The sequence below is a fragment of the Neomonachus schauinslandi genome, chromosome 10, assembly GCF_002201575.2.
Source record: "Neomonachus schauinslandi chromosome 10, ASM220157v2, whole genome shotgun sequence".
NCBI lineage: Eukaryota > Metazoa > Chordata > Mammalia > Carnivora > Phocidae > Neomonachus > Neomonachus schauinslandi.
Window position 1 is genome coordinate 38,058,078 of NC_058412.1, and position 20,000 is coordinate 38,078,077.

At 50.1% G+C, this 20,000-nt stretch overlaps 1 protein-coding gene across 2 annotated transcripts; it reads right to left on the reverse strand.

Moving 5' to 3' along the window:
* Positions 1-4,287: 4,287 nt before the first annotated feature.
* THNSL2 (threonine synthase like 2) lies at positions 4,288-17,683 on the reverse strand. 2 transcript variants are annotated; one of them, XM_021697550.1, is made up of 8 exons: positions 17,461-17,683; positions 15,784-15,978; positions 15,207-15,359; positions 12,066-12,296; positions 8,802-8,950; positions 8,572-8,697; positions 5,995-6,146; positions 4,288-5,565 (listed from the first exon to the last, which is right to left on the reverse strand). In XM_021697550.1, exons 1-8 carry the CDS (start codon positions 17,681-17,683, stop codon positions 5,355-5,357), a joined length of 1,440 nt encoding a protein of 479 aa, XP_021553225.1. In that variant the 3' UTR covers positions 4,288-5,354. The 2 variants fall into 2 exon arrangements, with proteins under 2 accessions (XP_021553225.1, XP_044774724.1); XM_044918789.1 differs by lacking the exon at positions 5,995-6,146 and having other exon boundaries at positions 5,459-5,565.
* Between the last annotated feature and the right edge of the window lie 2,317 nt (positions 17,684-20,000).

Consider the following 20,000-nt stretch of genomic DNA (forward strand, 5'->3'; position numbering starts at 1 on the left):
GGCCATGTGAATCCCTGGCTGGCTCATCCTGGGCTTGGAGAATTTGGAGGGATTTTTTGCCCAGAGGTTGGAGGAAAGCGGGGGCAAAAGTGACCTTTATTTGCAGGAGCATGGCACAGAGCTGGGCCCCGACCCTTCTGATCCCTCAAGACCTAAACTGAGTCCATTCTACAAGCAAACGCTGTCTCTGCTTGGGGATGAGGCTTGGATAAGGGATGGTGGAAGGGAGACAGTGATCCAGGCGACGCCAGGAGTTGAAGGGGAGGAGTTGACGGGGAGGCAGGAGAGCGGACACTCCATGGGTCCCCCTAGCGGCCACACCAGGGGAAGGCTCTAGTGGTTTCACCCTGGCCTGAAGGACCCAGAGCCTTGCCTGGGTTCTTAGTTTTGTACCTGTTACGGGACATTTGCCTTGGTTACTTAGCTCCTGAGCATTTTTTCAGAGGGGAGGAGGTCCCTCCACCTTCTTATAAAAGATCTTTGTGATGAACAAACCATTGAGGAGGAGAAGGAAACAGTTCTGGATCTAGGAGGACCACCTCCGCACCTAGCAGACCTCTGGACAGCCAGCCCAGCCTTCTGCCCCACCCCTCCCTCTCCTGCTGTTGTCTTTCCTCTTCTGGGCCCTGCAGCCCTCCGACCAGTTCTGTTCTCATCAGCCACTCACTGAGGCCATACTCAGGAAGGCTAGGTTTGGGAGCTAGGTCTTGGTTGATGGGGTATTGGACAGCAGTCTTGCAGAAATGTTTACGTCTCCACGGAGCAGGCCCCTAAGCCAATCATGGCAACACTGCGGTCAGCGCTGGAGCAGGACCGGGAAGAGTGGGCCACAGGAGGGCTGCCGGGCTCCTGCATTCAAGAACGGGTCACTCACAGCCTTGGGGCCTGAGGGTGGTCACAAACTTTTATCCTTCTATATAGGTCAACCCCAGCCCCATCTTTTCTTACTCTTTCTCTCTCCTTTGGAACCCAACACAGGGCCCAGCCCCTGGTATGTTGAAGGGTGGATCTGGGGAGGAGCTTTCTTGACCAGGACACAGAGAAGTCATCTCTCTCCTCTTTCAGGAAGTTAATGGCCCAGCGCTGCTTGTGTTGCTCACCTTTTGTTCATTTGGGGACACAGAAAACTCAACAAAGTCTCCCCACCTCCATCCGTCTGGGTCTTCCCAGTGAGGCCCCCCAGACAGGGCCTCTTTGCCAGCATTTGAAAAACCCCTCAGAACTTCTGTCATCCACTCTCCTCCTGGGACAGCTCCCACCCCACGCAGCAGACACTTGCTCCTAGCCTTCCCCAGGGAGGAACCCAGCTCCAAGTGGGAAGCCGAGCCAGAGGCAAGCCTCCAGCGAAGGTTCTGGCTCCCGGCTCCCTCCCCAGAGCACCTGGCCCTCCTCTCTAATTAGGCCATCTCCCCATCTAATCTTCAGATGACTGCAGGCCCTGATTTCAAGAGAACCCAGAGACCCTCTGGCCCAAAGTGCCTCTCCCAGGCTAGCAAGATGTTTAAACTCACAGACCCTACACCCAGCCTCACATCTCTCTTCACCACTCACTGGCAGGGGTAGCTTTCAGCAAGTGACTTAACCTCTCTGAGCTTCATTTCCTCCTCTTTAAAATGGAGATCCCAATAGTACTTTCTCATAGAGCCCTCATGAACATTAAAGAAGTCAATGTCTGGAAAGTGCTTCGGAAAGGGCTCAGCCAGTCATTGGTGCTCAAGAAAGGGCATCATTCCATCACCATCATCATTGCAAATTAAGCAAAGCTTGTTAACAAGCTAGCAGAGCCACTGCTGACCAATCCATGCCCTCAAGCCCCCAAGGGAGGCTCGCAGAGCCTGTTGCCAGGTACGTTGGCTGGGCGAGGGCCACTCCAACCCTGCACCCAGAGCAGTGCCAGGTCCTCCAGGTAGAGGCAGTGTTGCAGCAAGATAAGACTAATTGCAAAGCAATTAGTAAAAAATACAAGATAGCTTAAAAGTCCTAAATTGTTCGGTGCAGACTATAATTGTGTTAATAAGAAGAACCATTTGTGTAGCATTTTAGCATTTACCTAGCCCTTGGAAATACATTATCTCATGTAATCCTCAAAACAAACCAGCCAGGTAAGGACTGGCATTAGCCAACCAGGAACCGGAAGCTCACAAAGGTGAAATGGCTTGTGATCCCGCGGCCAGTAAGTGGTGGACTCGGGAAGGACCGCTTCACCTCGTTCTAACTTTGTCTGGTGCCCATGGGATGCGTGTGTATGTGTGTAGGTGCATAGATGTGTGTGTGTGTGTGTGGACAGCCGGGCTGTGTGTATGTTTACGGAGTGGGTGCTTCTTCGGATTTTCCCTTCAGAATTGCCCTACTCCTCCACCGGCCCCCAAGATTCCCGGTGGCCAGGATATCCTGTAGTTCATGTTTCGCATCTATTTGTGCTGTGTTCAGTGGCTTTATTACAGTCCCTTCTTCCAGGTGTGGTGACCTCTCAGAGCTGGATAGGTCTCTGAACCATCCAGAGGGTGGGCATTTGGGGGACTCTTATGACCCCAGCACTGCCCCGAGGCCCTCAGAAACATGGCAGCAAAAGATGAGGAACCAGCAGCTCAGGCCAGCCCACAGTGCTTCCTGGGAGCCAGGGCCAGGGTCTGTTGGACCTGCAAAGCAGGGCTGCAGCAGCCCCCCCGGCGGGCCTCTCAGAGACACAAAGCCACGCTCCCAAATCCATCCGTGAAGGGGAGAGTGGAGGAGGCCCAGAAGCAGGGCCACAGCCTGGGGAAAGATGGAGAGCAGCTGATCGCAGACCAGCTACGGAAGACACAGTGTGATAGAAACTGTCCGTTGAACTTGAAGCCACAGTACCTGGGTTCAAGTCCCAGCCTCTCTGCAGCCTAGTGGTGCCACCCTAGCCAGGGGCCTCGGTTCCTTCATCTGCAAAATGCAGATAAGAGCAATACCCCTGTCACAGGGGGCAGGATTCAATTAGTTACTTTGTAAAGCATTACCTGCACAGAGTAGGTTCGATCAGGCCCACCTGATGACTTCTGGACACTTTTGCATGGGCCTCTTCCTCTCTAACGAATGTTAAAAATTCTATTGTACAAGTAGGCTGGTATAAAGATAAATAGAAGCCAAGCTGGATTGTATTCATTGTTTCTTTTGATTTTAAAAGAAATGAAAACATTTTCATAGGCCTCTAAATGTATCGTGACTCCTAAGCATCAGACCTGTAGTGCCTAGTGGATAAACGGGCCCCGAGGCTCCATCCTGTTTGCTGGTGTAGATATTACAGTGTCTCCGGAACTGCCCAGGGCTTTGGCCACTGTCGTTCCTTTAGGAATGTTCTATCCATCCTCCTGCGGATCCAGCGTTCCTGCCCTTCCCCCTTTGTAATGAATGCCACACTCCGACGTCAAATTTTCCAGTAGGGGGCGCCCTCCAGCCTCTTCCTTCTCTCCCTGGGCACAGAGAGATGTGGGGCTGGCATGCTCTGCTGTGGGAATGACAGGCAGAGATCAACCCGGGTGACCAGCTCCTTTAGACCTCAGTGCACAGGAGGAGGGCTTTGGAGGCAGGATGCTTTCTCCGGGGGGCCCTCAGAATGGTAGCAACAGCATCTTCTAGCGGTTCCCAAACTCCCTCCATGCTGTGCCTGACTCACCTCTCTCACCTGTGTTCCAAAGGTTGCCCCCCGATCCAGAACATAAGGCTTGCGTTCACCTTTACATGTTTGTGTTGGTCTAAACACACCCCCCTCAATTCATACAGAATTTGAACCCAGTAATATAACTAAACCCGCACCTATCTACAGTGCGTTCATGTGTACCCGAAGCCAATGCTAAACTCTAGATCACTGCTGTCCATGGAAATGCAACACGAGCCACAAAGGCAAGCCCCATATATAACTTTAAACATCCTAGTAAAAGGAAAAGAAACAGATGGAATTAATTTTAATGGTATATTTTATTTAACCTAATACATCCAAATATTGTCTTTCCAACATGTGATCAATATAAAATTATTCCTGAGATATTGCAAATTTCTTTCATTCGAAGTCTTTGAAATCCAATATATATTTTACACTTATGGTATATTTCAATTAGAACACTCAATTTTCATTGGAAATACTTATCTGTATTTAGACTTCATAAAATTTACAGCTGAAAAAGCAGATTCAAATACCTGCATTTTTCCAACCATACTTAAAAGGTTTTTTTAATAACTGAATCAAGTAATAGTTTTGAAATTTAAATGTAAATTAATTAAAATTTTTAAAAATTAAAAATTCAGTTCTTTAATTGTACTATTCACATTTCAAGTGCTCAGAGTCACATGTGGTTAGTAACTACTGAATTCGACAGTGCAAGGCTAGATTATGGAAACAGTAGGAGCCATAAAGCATGCCCTCGTGAAAATAAAGTACACCTCATAATTGATAAACAAGAAATTACTTATCACCTTAAACTCCCCAGCCAGGGGGAGTTAGAGCACATGGAAGACTTACTCAGGGAATTTGTAAGAACTGCAGATGATGTCCATCCCATACCCAGAGATTCACCTGTGAAGGTGGCCAGAAGTGTGCATTTTGAGGAGACCCAAGGGCCACACTTTGAGAACCATCACACAGTCATCGGGCAGATGGGGAATCACAGGCATGCTGGTTCCTGCTGGTTACGGAATGCACCAGACACCAAGCTCAGTTAGGACTGCCAAAGATGGGTCCATAAGACAAGGCACTGGAGTATGCGGAGGAAAGGTCAATATATGTTTTTATCATTAGCCCTTCATTCATATTTTAGCATATGGTTTGTGTAGTTTATATATAATTTAGTATACACATGTCGGGAGAACAAATTTTAAAAATGTTTTGATCAATAGGGGCAAACCCAAAAGGTTTCAGCCCGTTGTGTTAAACAGTGGTTCTTGTCTTCGAGAAGCTTTGAGACGGGGAGGTAATGTCTAATGTGGAGCGAATAAAACAGGGTAGAAGGGAACACATGCCTTAGGAAAGCTACCATTGATGTTCTGCCAGGATCAGGAGCCCTTATTTCCATCTGGGCTCATGAGGGACAACTTGGCAGTTAAACAATTTGCAGCGACCAAGACTCATCAAGGAAGGACAGTCTCCCAGAGGCAAAGGCAGGGTGGAAGGCACGGAGAGGGGAGAGGGTGAGTTATATTTTCAGAGGAAAACACAGTGTGACTTCTCCGGGGCAGCGTGGTTACGGAGGTACCTACGGAAATGCAGGCATTTGGACTTTATTTAGTGGTGCTGTGATACCTGCCCTGGGTTCATAGAACAGGGGACCCTGATACAAGAGCAACAGGGCAACTTGACTCAAGTCAAATCCAGCCTGGCTATTCCGGAGCATTCAGGACTGAGCCCTCTGCTGCCAGCTCAGGCCCTCAATGGTGTTCCGAAGCATCAGCGTCCAGTCGTCACCCTTCCGCATCGGAGTGCAGCGCGTCTCCTTGAACTCCAGGGCTAGGATGTCCTCAGGGGTCTCTGGGGTCAGCCCTGCAGCCAGGACAGCTTCTGGGAACTTGGCTGCAGAGGCGGGGGCCAGACAGCACCGGGGAAGGCTGTGGGGTGAGGCAGGTGGGAACAGGAGGGCGGCCGAGAGACCAGATGGACAGATGTGGAAAGGAGAAAGCGAGGAGGGAGGAGGAGAAGGAACAGGGGAGGAAGGGATAGGATGGTGCACAGAGAAGAAAGGGAGAGAGAGAAAGAGGCAGATGTTGGGTACCTTGAACTTATCTCGACAATGACACTGCCAGGGAAACTGCTCCTCTTTGTGGGGGACCCAGCTCAACCACCACGTCTCAGTGGCCGCCCCCAGACAGCTATCACACACCCTCCTCCAGGACCACAGTTCTCAGGGCACAACTCCACACAGCACCCGTCATGCTCAGGAAAGCCACTGGTGCAGATTCCTGTCTCCCCTGCTTGGGGAGGAGGAGGGCCCCCGAAAGCCAGAGTACCCCGGTGACCCAGGCGCCCACGGCCCGTACCTGGGCTGCTGCCTGTTCGTCTGCTGGTAATGGTAACTCACGGCCACGGCCGAGTGAGGGCACAGCAGGTAGTGGTTCTCTTCCCAACAGCGACCCATGGTCCGGGTGATGGCTTCATCCGACACTGACTCAGACGTCACGGCCTCCGAAAGCTGACAGGTCCCAGGGTCAGAGGGGTGGGAATCAGGGTCGGGGAGGAACCCGTGGAAAGTGACCCAAAACTCACTACATCACAGAGGCAGGCAACACCAGACCCTCAGATGGAATCTTCAGACTAAGTTGCTCAACTTCAGCTCAGAGAAAAATCTGGCTCCCCGTGTTTCCCAGTTTTAAGTCGATTCCCTCAGCTTCGGGGAAGGATCCTTTGAGTTTCAGGTCAGTAAATTTAGTCAGGATTAGCTCGTGATTTAGCAAGTCAGTCTATAGTCTTGTTCAGCAAAAAGACAAAACACAGAAGGTTAAGGGCTTTCAAACATTCCTGGTGCCCTATCGTTGGCACACCCCTTCCCTGTGGGGGCAAGAATACCTTCCAGTGAGTTCCCACCCAGCCCAGGTCACACCTCCTCCAGGAAGCCTCCCCCCAATCCACAGAGGAAGATTCCCCACTGCCCCCTCAGTGTGGAGGGTTGATCTGATCATTTTCTGAAAATCTATTGCATGCTATCGATGTGCCAATCACCCTGCTTATACTTGCCTGCAGCAGAGACCACAGGGTGTCATAAATCATTTGTACAGCTACCTGTCCCATTAGGGTTCACAGAAGACAGAGAATGTGTTTTCTCTATCTTTGTATCTCCAGCACCTAGCACAGTTCCCAGCTTACAGGAGATACATTGAATAAATGAATGAATGAACGAATGAGTGAGTGAATGATGGCTGTTCCAGCAGATGGAAAGTCTTGTCCGTGTACAGCCAGGGAGAGAATGAAGCAGGGCGGGATCTGGTGTCTGTGTTCCTGGAGCACCTCATTTACGTGAGCAGAAGGAACGGGGTATCAAAACAAACCATTAACTGAATATGTTGATCTTTGGTTGTGTTATGGTCTGAATGTTTGTGTCCCCCTCCCCCCGCTCAAATTCATATATGAAAAACTTAATCCCAATCCCATGTCATGAGGGTGGCGCCGTCGTGAACAGAATTAGTGTCTTTATAAGAAGAGGCCAGAGAGCTAGCTGCGTGTCTTTTCACCACGTGAGACCATGACAACACATTGACCGTCTACCATTTCTATGGAAGTTGCTCCCACCAGAACCCAACCATGCTGGCACCCTGATCTCAGACTTTTGGCGTCCAGAACTATGAGAGACAGAGGTATGTGGTTTATAAGCCACCCAGTCTCTACTTTGTTATAGTAGCCCCAACTAAGGTTGCATCACAGGAAACACTGAAATGCCACTTCGGTCTGCAACGGGTGGCTAAGCCCAGAGAACTGTGTCCAGTTCTAGGAGCAACCCTTTAAGACAGTCACTGACTAGGCGAAATTAGGTCATGTGAGGGACGGCTAGAGGAACCGGGAAGACTCAGCAGAGAAATGGAGATTCTCTTCCAATATGGGAATCACACTGCTCCCCAGCGCACAGGTTGGAAGGAGGAGATTCCAGCTCAACACACAGAACTTTGCAACGATGAGAGCTGGTGTGAGGTAGTGAGGTCCTGGTCACTGGACATATGGCCTGGATGACTTGGTGGGATGTGGTAGAGAACATTAAAGGTGGACCATCACCAGGTTGCATTTAAATAAAAGCCATCGGGCACCTGGGTGGCTCAGTCAGTTAAGCGTTGGACTCTTGATTTTGGCTCAGGTCATGATCTCAGGATCGTGAGCTCAAGCCCTGTCTCGGGCTCCGTGCTGAGCGTGGAGCGTGCTTAAGATTTTCTCTCCCTCTGCCTCTGTTTCTCCCCCAACCCCATCCACTTGCACGTGTGTGCACTCTCTCGCTCTCTCCCTCTCAAAAATAAAATAAAGTTAAATAAATAAATAAATAAATAAATAAACAAATAAATAAATAAATAAAATAAAAGCAGTCCTTCCTAACTAGATTCCTACCACTCTGAAGAAATAAAATTTCTCCTTTCCTTTTTAAAAAGAAAAAAAACTCAAGAGGATAATGGTCTCTGTTCAAACTGGATGGGCAAAATGGCTGCCAATTGTTGCTACTGCTGAAAATCAACAACAATAATAAATAAAAATAATAATAGTTAATGTATCAAGCCCTATATTTCCAGGCAGTGTACGAAGTGCTTCATGGGCATTATTTGACTTCAGTTTTCAATAGCAATAGGCATTCTCATTAGCCCCACTCTACATATGAGGAAACTGAGGCACAGAGTTTAAGAAATGGGCCCAAGTTTTCATGGCCGGCTTGGAGCCAGGCCCTGTCTGACTCTAAATCAATGCTCTCTACTGCGTCTCCTCATTCAATAAATTAATCCATAGAAAGTGACTGCAAAGCTGCCCACCTCATAGCAGGTGCTCAAGAAACAGGTGCCCTCTTCCCGTAACCAGATTTCCAAACCCACGTTGGGTTTCATGGCTGCACCCTTTGCTGTCTCCGTGGTGCGTGAGTGGTGACTGACCTTGCTGTGCAGTTCCTTGGGTAGACTCGTGCTTTGGGTCCTTTCAAACTCCTCCATGAGGGCTCTTGTCCCCTGGCTGTCAGAGGCCAACAGCAGCCAGAAGATCCTCTCCATGTTGTAGGGCACCTGGGCAGGAAGGCAGGGTGCCAGGGGCCACACTGATTTCAGCCCTTGTCCATCCCCACCGAGTCAACACCTGGGCCAGGTGCCCACTTTCCCACAGGTCCTACCTGAATGTCCATAGCTGATGCCAAGGTTGGTTCGACAGCCTTGGACAGAGAGAAGTCTCCCCGCTGCACAGTCCTGTGGATGATGTCATTACGGTTCACTGCCACGACCAGGCGGATGGGCAGGCCCATCTTCTGAGCAATGCACCCAGCTTAAGACAAGAGAGGAGAACAAAGGTCTCAGACATGACGCCCGAAGTACAAGAAATAAAAGGAAATTTAGATAAACTGAACTTCATAAAAATTAAGAAACTTTGGTGCTTTTGAAGATGTTGAAGATTTGTGCTTCAAAGGGCATGATCAAGAAAACGAAAATGCAGCTCACAGAATGGGAAAAAATATTTGCAGATTGTATATCTGATAAAGGACTAGCATACAGAATATGTAAATAACTCTTCAGGGGCGCCTGGGTGGCTCAGTTGGTTAAGCGACTGCCTTCAGCTCAGGTCATGATCCCAGGATCCTGGGATCGAGTCCCGCGTCGGGCTCCCTGCTCTGCGGGGAGCCTGCTTCTCCCTCTCCCACTCCCCCTGCTGGTGTTCCCTCTCTCGCTGTGTCTCTCTCTGTCAAATAAATAAATAAAATCTTTAAAAAAAAATAACTCTTCAAACTCAACAATAAAAATACGAATGGTCCAATTTAAAAGTGGGCAAAAGACTTGGAAAAACATTTCTCTAGAAGATATACACATGGCCAGTGAGAACATAAAAGATACTCAACATCAGGAAAATAGAAACCAAAGTCACAGTGACATACCAATGCATGTCCATTAGGATGGCTAGAATCAAAGTGTTGGTGGGGCTGTGGAGAAACTGAAACCCTCATACACTGCTGATGGGAATACAAAATGGTGCAGCTGCTTTGGAAAAGTCTGACAGTTCCTCAAAAAGTTAAGCATAGACTTACCATGTGACCCAGAAATTCTACTCGTAGGTATATATACTCGAAAAATGAAAATACTGGTCCACACAAAAACTTAGGCACCAATGTTTACAGCAGCATTATTCATAATAGTTACAAAATCGAAGCAATCCAAATGTCTAATAACTGATAAATGGATAAACAAAATGTGGTATATGCATACAATGGAATATTATTCAGCCATAGAAAGAACGAAGTAACTGATACATGCTACAAATATGTGAAACTTGAAAACATATTAAGTGAAAGAAGCTAGACACAAAAGGTTACATATTATATGATTTTATTTATATAAAACGTCCAGAATAGACAAATCGATAGAGACAAAATAGATCAATGGTTGCCTAGAGCTGGGGAGATGAGGGGAAATGGGGAGTCACTGCTAAAGGGAACAGGATTTCTTTTCCATGTGATAAAAATATTCTGAAATTAACTGTGGGGGTGGTTGCACAAATCTGCACATATACTAAAAACTATTCAGTTGTATCCTTTAAACAGGTGAATTGTATAGTATGTGAATCGTGTAACAAGCTGTCACTCACACACACACACAAAACAGGAAAGAAGAGGAGATGTTACTGTTCCCTGATATTCTTCTCCACCTCCACGTTTCTCCCTCCTTCCCTTCCCCCCTCCCTCCCTTCCTCCCTCCCTCTCTCCCTCTCTCTCTCTCTCCCTCTGTCTCTCTCTCTCTCTCTCTCTCTCTCACACACACACACACACACACACACACACCGGGCACACATGCTCGCTACCACTTGCAGAAGAGAAAATGAAGGTTCTGGGAAGTTGAAATGACCCCCACTCAGCCTCCTAGAAGCAGCGTCTGTGGACACCCCGCCCCTCCTGGAGAGGCCCCTGGGTGGGGGGGAACAGAGCTGTGCCCTCTACCCTCCCAGCCACCAGTTCCTGTCAGCATGGAACAAACAAGGAATTCCTCACCCTGGGAGAGGGTTTTACATACTTCCACGAATGGTTCCTCTCTGGTGGGTCATTAAGAGGAGTTAGGGATCACCACACCTCACCCCGAATTTTGCAAAGCACTTTCACATTCTTATTTTCACTTGATCCCCATGTAAACGTCGTGCAGAGGAGAAATGGATGCTCAAAAGGGCCCAGGAGCTTAAATTTACACGGCTAATTCCTGATGGAGCAGAGATCGATAGGCGCCCTCTCTGCAAATGTTCGTTTTGTGCCAGCCACTGTGGGAGGCACTGGGACACGTGCAGGCGGCACCATTCACGGGAGGCTGATGCAAACGGGGAGCGCTGTGGGGCCCCCCGCCCCCACCCCCCCGTGGATGGTGAAGACCGCTGAGCTATCCTTCCCTAATCGCCAGCCCCGCTCTTCCCATCCCCGTGGGAGTGGAAGAAGTCAGGCAGCCTCGGGACCACTGAGATGCTTTCTCGGTCTCGCCGAAGCCATCCTTGGCGCCCATCAGAAGCAAAGCCACGGACAGAGCCATCAGAAACAGCTGTGCCCGTGAGGAGGCAGCCTCGCAAGCTCACGAGGACGCGGGCTCTGGAGCCAGCCCGCCGGGGTGGTCGTCCTGGCTCTGCCACCGACCGCTGTGACCGCGGGGGCAAGCTGGCCAACTTCTCTGTGCCCCCACTTCCTCATCGCGACGTGGAGACAACAGTACCGTCCTCACAGGCGCGCGTGAGCATTAAGCAAGGTGATACGTGAACAGCACTTGGATGGGCGCCTGATGCACAGCAAGTGCGGGATGCATGTTTATTATTATTCTAGAAGGCGATTTTAAGGCCACGCAGCGGCACGGCACTGCATCTTCATGAAGTTCATACACACGCATGAAGGATCTTACTTGCACTTCACAGGAGCCCTGAGAGATAGGATAAGCTATCCAATATTGTTTTTACAGCTGAGCAGCCGGTCTAAGGGACTGCCCCAGGGCCACTCAGCTGGGGCCAGAACCCAAAGTCCAGACATCTTTCCCCCTGACACGGTCTCTGGGTGGTGACTCTAGGGGTGGGAACGTGTTGTGCCAGTTGCCCTCATAGCGGGCAGCTGGCTGAGGCTGGGAGCAAAGTCAGCCTCTCTGAAGCGGGCGATGGCAGGCCTCCACAGCGGCTGAACCATGACCGCATCTCTCCACAGCCCCCTGAGGGGGGCGAGCCCATCCTGCCCTCCTGCAGCAAGAGGCCGGGCGGTCCTCCCAGGGAGTGACCGGGACGTTTGCTGGGGTCTTCTTCTGCCTGGGTGCCTGTCACCTTCAGAGCAGGGACTCCAACTTTCTCCTCACAGTTGCAGCCCAAGGGCAGCTGGGAGGACGAGGGCCACAGGGATTTTTCCAGAAAGCCCATTTCTGCCCAGGGGTCTCCTTACCTGCAAGGTTACCGGCAGCCCCTGTTGGCACAACCACTTCCACGGGGGGCAGGGGGTGCGTGTCTAAGGATGGCGCACACTGGAAGTAAGCGAAGAAGTGGTGGGCCATTTGCACGAGGACCCGGGACCAGTTGATGGAATTCAGACTCATCAGATTGTGCTTCTTGACAAAAGCCACGTCAGCAAACACAGCCTTGATTGGCTCATCAAGCTCGTCGCTGTTGCCCTCCACTGTCAGGGGAGAGGGGGGAGGGGAGCTATCAGGAGCACGAAGAACCCCCAGGTGGTCGGCACTTGCCTGGCACAAGGCTCTCGCACACTGGGCCCATCCAGCCGGGACCTTCACTAGGCCCTGGTGTCTGCTCTCCCATGTCCTGGCCTGGCTTTCTAGACTCGAAATTAAGCAACTCAAGAAAAGAAACCATGTCTCATATTCTTGTGGTCATACTTGCAACGTTTCTACCATTGTGTAAAATTAGACATAAATTATCAACCTGCTGGGAGGTTGGGAAAAGGCTTCCTCTTTGGAGTCCGTGCCCACCTGCCCCACTCTCCAGGAACAAGGAGAGATGGTTTATGAGGCTATGCGGTGGCAAGAGGCTGATCCTTTCTTCACTCCACGGTCCTCTACCAGGACGTGGGGGTAAAGAGTCTCTGTTCTCATATGCTCTGCCCCTCTCTCAGTTAGATCACAGAGAGGCATTCTGCTCTCTGCTCCCATGTGGTAGGTAAGCTGGCATGGACCTTTCCTCCCTGAGCTGGGTGTGGGCACAGTTTAATTTATGGATGAATTACTGGGTAAATTTATGGGTGAGTTGGCTACTAGTCCAAGTTGCACTCCTCAATCCAGCCCAACTAGCAATCAAGCCAATATTGATCTCTTATCTGAAACCTGGGTCTATTTCTCCACCGGATCCAAACTTGAAGGAGAGGGGTAAGATTTACTGCAGGAAGTGCCAGAGTCAGCACCAAGGTTCTCATCCATTCTACCCTTCTCACTGTAGAGCAGCAATGAGGCCACGGGGCTGACTCTAGATCCACACACCAGCGGGATGTTTGCTGGGGTTCCAGGAAAAAATTTACTGCTCTTAAGATGGAGCCACAGGAAGAGAGACTTAGTTACCTTAAGTAAGCATCATATGCCATGAGAGAAATGAGCCTTAGGATGGGGAAGGCAGAGGAGAGAATGCCAAGAACCTGGGTCTCCGCTGAGGGACTGCTGAGTCACTGAATCAACTATTCAGGAACCCCATCCCACCTCTAGACTTCCAGTTATATAAGCTGGAAAATATTCTTATTCAGACTGGTCGGAGTTAGATTTTCTGTTACTTCCAGCCAAAAATATCCCAAATAATGTATAACCAGCACTTGTTGATTATTCTGTGCAAGAAGAACCAAGTATAAAACATATATGGAAATTAATGACTTTAAAAAACATCAGTGTCCAACACACAACAATCCAGGTGGCCCATCCCTACTCCCTGAGCTCCCTGGTCTAAGGGAAAAGACACGTCCACTCTTAGCTCTGGAACACACACACATCCTCCTAGAAACCAAATCAGAAGATTCCAGAATGAAAGGAAGGACCTGAACAGTGCTATTTAGAAACAAAAATTAATTTCTTTAAAGTCCGCTGTCTTATTTTCTTGAAGCTCAGAACGTGGATAAAACAGAAATGCCCCTTGGGCTCCAGCAAGAAGACATTCATAACATGTTGCACTCATCACCATCCACATCTCTAGCTCTACTACTATTTTACAAATGGGCACCGTTCTCCACTCCGTGGTCAGGAACCGAGCTTACACACAAGCCCTTAGGTAAAAGCCTTCCAATATCTGGTATAAGGCAAGAAGGGAGAAGGTGGCAGAACAGACATAAGAAATGTTATTCTCTGCTTCGATTCTAGGCAAAGAAAGTCCTGGATCCATAACTAGCAATTTTAGTGCTTAGAGTATAATAGGGATCCTCAGGAGCCCAGATATCATACATCAAAATTTTGCAACGAGTGCAGGAAAATGCAGCCAAATATAGGCAACCGCCAACACTAACGTGTAAGATTTCCCAACACCTGCATTAGCTAAACCCAGAATTTTCACTGAAATGTGCAGGTGCTTGTTAAAGAGTAGAAGGGGGTTTTGCTTACTTTTGAACCAATGGACGAAGGATCTTCCTGCTACCGCCATGGGTAAGGTCTGTTTGCACTATGCTTTTTGCTCCTTGACAAAACCAGTGTTCTATGAAAACATCCTCTGTGGGATTATATACCAGGAGGCCAGGCGATTTGTAGGAGCAATGTCTTCTGCTACCAACATTGCTCTCCTGCTAAGTGAGTGACCAAACCAAGCCAGGCCTCCGAGACAGCTCTCCTAAGGCCACAGTGTACAAAACCTCACCAAGACCCCCTACTCCTCATATCCCTACCCTTACTTCAGGGCTACCTGGGGTCTAGCTAGGTGTGCAAAAGTGGAAATAAGAGTTTATGGCTCCATTCAAGCTCATTCTGCCCTTCTAGAGTCTCGATTTCCATAGAACAGATGCCCTGACATTAAAGGAGATCATTTTTTGCTTTTCTGTGAGTACAAAATGCCAATTCATGATGTGGCTCAGGAAGAGGTGTCTCCAGCAGCGGGTACTATTGAGTAATTTCCCAGACCTGCTAACCAAATGCACGACTTAGTTGTTTCTACACCATAAGGGAGGGCCTGAGCTGTTAACATGTAAGGATACACTCTTTTAAAATATTTAACATTTTTGTGGCCTCTAAAGTTCAGTGCACTGAAACAAAGCCCAGGTCACTTGGCTTGGGCTATGGGTCTGGGGCTGCCTTTATATATGGTACCAGTAGGTTGAACCTACACAGAGGTGGCATTCTTTGGGGTTTGGTGTTGGGTTATACTGTCAGTAATGGTTTATGCACTTGTCACCTCCAGTAGCTTATGAAACTGTGTTGCCAAGAGCTTGCCCAAAGCTGGGCAAGGCATATACCAACCTCATGATTTATGAGGGGAGGGAAGGACAGAGACAAAGTAGGAGCAAGGGTGGTCAACTAATCAATGGACCAGTTGTATTCCAGCCCATCTCCCAAAACAGACGCGCTCAAGGCGGCCATGCTCTCCCTTGAGCCTCCATCCCAGCACTCACCTCCAAACACATGGACATTCTCCCTCACCACCGTGGTCATCTGGAGCTCTTGGATCTTCGTGCAGTGACCCTGGGGCAGCAGAACGATGATGTCCACGTTCTTTGCTCCTTGAACACTCTCAATGGCAGCACTTCCTGTGTCCCCAGATGTTCCTGGATAGGAAGAAAAAATAACCCTCCCCTTTAAAACAAGGAGACAGAAAAGGAAAGAAAAGGTCCCTAAAGCATTGCTGCACAGAAGGCAATGTCTACTTCAAATACCTGAAGAGATGGAACCTCGTACTTAACCTGGGGTCCATTAACCTCCTAGAGATCCAGGGACAGAAATCAGGGCATCTGTGAACTTGGTACCACACAATCTTACATATTTTGTGTACTTAAAATATTCTTCTGAGAAGGTTCCGTAGCCTCCACCAAACTGTCCAAGGGTCCACAGCTCAGGAAAAGGTGACGAACCCTGCTCTAGAAGAACCAGTCACACACACTCCTTCAGACATGCATGCGGAGCATCCCGTGGGTAGATACTGGCACGTCAGGGCACCTACGGGGCTCCGGCCCTCACGCGCACCATGCACACCTACAACCACAGTGACGTGCTTCTTCTCCTTCTCCAGGAAGTACTGCAGGAACTGAGCTGTGCAGCACAGAGACAGGTCCTTAAACGCGTACGTGGCCCCATGCCACAGCTCCAACACGTTCAGCCCATTCCTCAGCCTGGACAGATGGACCACCTCTCTGTGACGGAATCTGCGGAAGGCTCGGTCGATCAGATCTGTGCGGGGAGAGGGGTGGGACAGTGGGGGAGGGGCATTAGCTCTGCCTCAGGCTCTCTCCCCTCTCCACTCCCCTGCACCCGTTTCTTTATGCTTTTTTTTTTTTAAGAATTTATTTATTTATTTATTTGACAGAGAGAGACACAGTGAGAGAAGGAACACAAGCAGGGGCAGTGGGAGAGGGAGAAGCAGGCTTCCCGCGGAGCAGGGAGCCCGATGCGGGGCTCGATCCCAGGACCCTGGGATCATGACCTGTGCCGAAGGCAGACGCTTAACGACTGAGTCACCCAGGCGCCCTCTTTATGCTTTTGAGTGTGAAGTTTCTCTCTCCTGCTACCAGATAAGAGACCATAAATGTTTACCCCAAAGGAGACTATCTATGAATAAAATTACTTAATCCTAAGAAGAAGTCTGCAAAGACATGAACCACACTGTTCATGGATTCCTCAGAGTGATGCCCCCCAGAGAAGAGAAAGAGTATAAGACTTCCATTTTTTACTTTATAAACTTCATCATTTGGATGTCTTGCGTGCATGTATGCCAGTCAAGTTTCAACTCAACAATTGTGCAACAAACAAATCAATGTCTCATCTCTTCCCATGTTCCCTCCTAAAGCCCAGACATGGTTTGTTTTTGCTATACTAAATTGCACACCTGTGATACCAGAACTTTGGGATGGTTCACATATAATCCTACCTAAGGCAGGTCCACCATAGGTAGTGCTTCTCAAACTTTAATTGACAAACCAATCACCTGGGATCTTAAAATGCCGATTCTCATTCAGCAGGCCTGAGGAAGGCAGAGAATTCTAATAAATGCCCAGGTGATGCCAACAGGGCTGTCAGCCCACATTCTAGAGCAGTCCTCTTCTTCCCAGCCCTAAACTCCCACCATCACGTCGTGGATTAGTTCACATGTCGGGCCCATGGACCAGCAGCACTAGAATTATCTGGATGCTTGGTAGGAATGCAGAATTCTCAGGCCCCACCCCAGACCTACTGAATCAGAATCTGCATTTTAACGGGATCCCCAGGGAAATCGATGGGCACGTTCCAGTTTGAGAGGAGCTGGTCCAGGACACTCTCCAAGTCCCTTCTGAAATTACCATTCAAGGAAACAAAACAGTAATCTGAGGGTCCAGGTGTTTTATATACATACAGGTAGGAAATATCCCAACATTCAAGCATCTCAGGATGTTGGTGAAGTCTCTAGTCTTAAAGAGATTTTTGAAAAATAAACTAAAGGAAAAACATTCTCTGCAGATCACCATGGCATTCATCCCATTGGAGATGGAAGGTGGAATGGATAAACTCTTTGGGGATATTTCCATTTCTGGGATTCTAGAATCTGGGGGGAAACGCCAACGTTTGAGAAATAGGACTAGAAACCTCCTAGGGGTTAAGTGACGGATTGCAGCTCTGTGGGGGGCTGGACTGGCAGGGGAATGAGGTGGGAGAGTAGGGAGGCTGGGGGATGCTCACCGTTTAAGACATCTCTTGGAATGAGCTCAGGACCAATGAAGAGGGTGCACAGCTCCTTAACCAGGCTGGGGTAGGAGAGCGTACTCCAGTGACGCAGGGTCTCTATGCCCAGCTGTGGGAGCTCCTCGGGCATGAAGAGACCTCCATCGGGAGCATAGCCAGAGAAGAGGGCCCCCTCAAAGTTGACCCGTGGGGCCATCCCCCGAGTGCTGATGTACCACATGATCCTGGTAGCCTGCAGAGGGAACGGTCCCAGAGGCACCTGATCTCCAAGCTCAGTACCCCACAGGAGGAAGCTGAAGTGTACACAGCACCCTCAGCTAGCCCTTGGATCACCACTCACGGGGGTAAGCATCCCAGCCTGAGAGACTGGAGCCCTGTCGAGTCTCATGCCAGCTTCATTTGGGACTGTCCAAATCATGACCTCTCCAGTCAAAATGAGGCAAATTCACTGACCTTGGGAGAGGGGGTACCAAGTCATTTCAGGAAAGGAGAAAGTTTGGTCCTCACGGTCAAGGAGTAAGGGAACTGGGAACAGATCATAGCAATAAGGCAACTGCCATTTTGATAGCCCTCTTGATAAGGAGAGGACCACCACAGTTGGTTGTACACCCTTTTGAGAGATATCTGGGTCCACTTCTGCTCAAAAAGTAACCACCGTCAATGGTTGTCTATAACCTAGTGGTTCCTCACTTTGGTAGTTTGTTGGAATCAACTTGGGAACTTTAAAAAAAGTATTCCTATCTGGGGCCTTCCCTGGATCAATGAGATTAGAACCTCTATATGAGAGGCTCCATGGGTGAAGCTGTTGTGCAGCCAGGGGTAAGAATACAGTAACCAATTTGTCCCACTTTGCCCAAGACCTTCCCAGTTTTAAAACCGAAAGTCCCATGTCCCAAGAAACCCCTCAGTGCCAGACAAACTAGAACGGTTTGGTCATCCTAGTTGAGAACCAGTGCCCTACCTCTCAGCCTAATCCCGGAATCGTTAGAAGTGCTGGCACGCTACCCTAAAGACTGTCTAGCCAGCCTAAAGACTGTCTAGCCAAGGCTAACTGGCCCTGTGTGGACTCAGGACTCCGATTGGGGTTATGGGGAGGAGCATCCAAGAGCGCCCAAGGCCTAACTGTGGTCACAATGCTGCATCAGTTAGGTTCCCAGGAGCCAGGTGCCAGGTCGAGGAGCTGAGCTTGAGCTCTGAATACCGTTCTCTGGATCCAGGTGGTAAATCCAGGAGCTCTGGTTTTAAAGCCCCAAGGCCAGGAAACATTTCAGAACGGGCCAGCTGGTAAAGAAATCTTCTGACAAAAGGTGGGGCAGGGCAAGGACTTGGACCCGAGGAGCTGAGCCCCTGGCCACTGATTGCAGGCAGACAGTGCCCCTGGGCGGCGGGGGGGCGGGGGTGGAGGCCCCAGCAGGCTCAAGCAGGCCTCTGCCTCTCTAGGGCCACCGGGGACCAGTCCTCCGGCTAACCAGGCCCCGGGTCAGGGAAGGAGGTTTTGAGCCTCCCAAAACACGGTACTACAGAAACGCTACAGAAGGTGCAAAGCCTCGGAAACCCAGGTTCCTCCGAGTCCGAGCCGAGCGCCGCAGCTAGAGGTTACAGAAGGGGCCGGGAGGCCGACACAGCCGAGCGGAAGCCAACCGCGAGAAGTTCAAGAGCGCAGATAAACCGCTACGGACGCCCCCCGCTCCGCGCCCCCGGGAGGGCTCCGCGATCGGCGGAAGCGCAGGCCGGCAGGGGTCCCCGCGGCCGGCCTGTGTGCGTGGAGCCCGGCCGCGGGGGCGCCGGCTCGCGTGGGGCGGTCGCCGCGGCGAGCGAGCGGCGCCACCCCCCCACCCACCTACCCCCTCCCGGGGATCGGCTGGCCTGGGCCCGAGGGGCCGGAGGGGCTGCCCGGGCCGGGCGGGGGCCGGTTACCGGGTCCGCGGCGCGGGCGGTGCGCGCTGGCCTGGGCTGCAGGGTCAGGCTTCCGCCGGGAGAGGGCGAAGGGCCGCGGGGGAGTGAGGCCGAGCGCGGAAGGCAGCGGCGCGGGAAGAGGTGCAGGAGGGCGCCGGAGGGAGGGCCAGTGTGAGCGCAGCCCTGTAGCCTCACTTGGCATGTTTTTAAGGCACCTGGCAAATCACTGACAGTCAGTCTCCCAATCTTCACTGCCGCCCTGGAACCTTATTTTTTCCGATTAGAAGGCAGGACAAGATGGAAAGAAGAACCCCTTTTCTTTGGGCTTCGTGCTTCTCACCTGCAAAATCAGACGTCTGGACAAACTCCTTGTTCCTCAGACTAGGGCTAGTGCATCAGGAATTCGGAATCCACAGGGATACATGGCATTGTTTTAGCTCAACAGTTCTTTGTAGGAAAACACTTTTTATTAAGTACAGAACTATTCTAGAGTAAAAATCCTCCCCAGTTTATTTATTTATTTTTAAAGAAGCAAGACACTTGAAAAAATGTCCTCCAGACATGGCAAATGCCCCTGGATTCACATTCATCCTCCTGGGTCCCACCTCACTTAGGAGGCAAAGTTTGAGGAGCTGGACGGA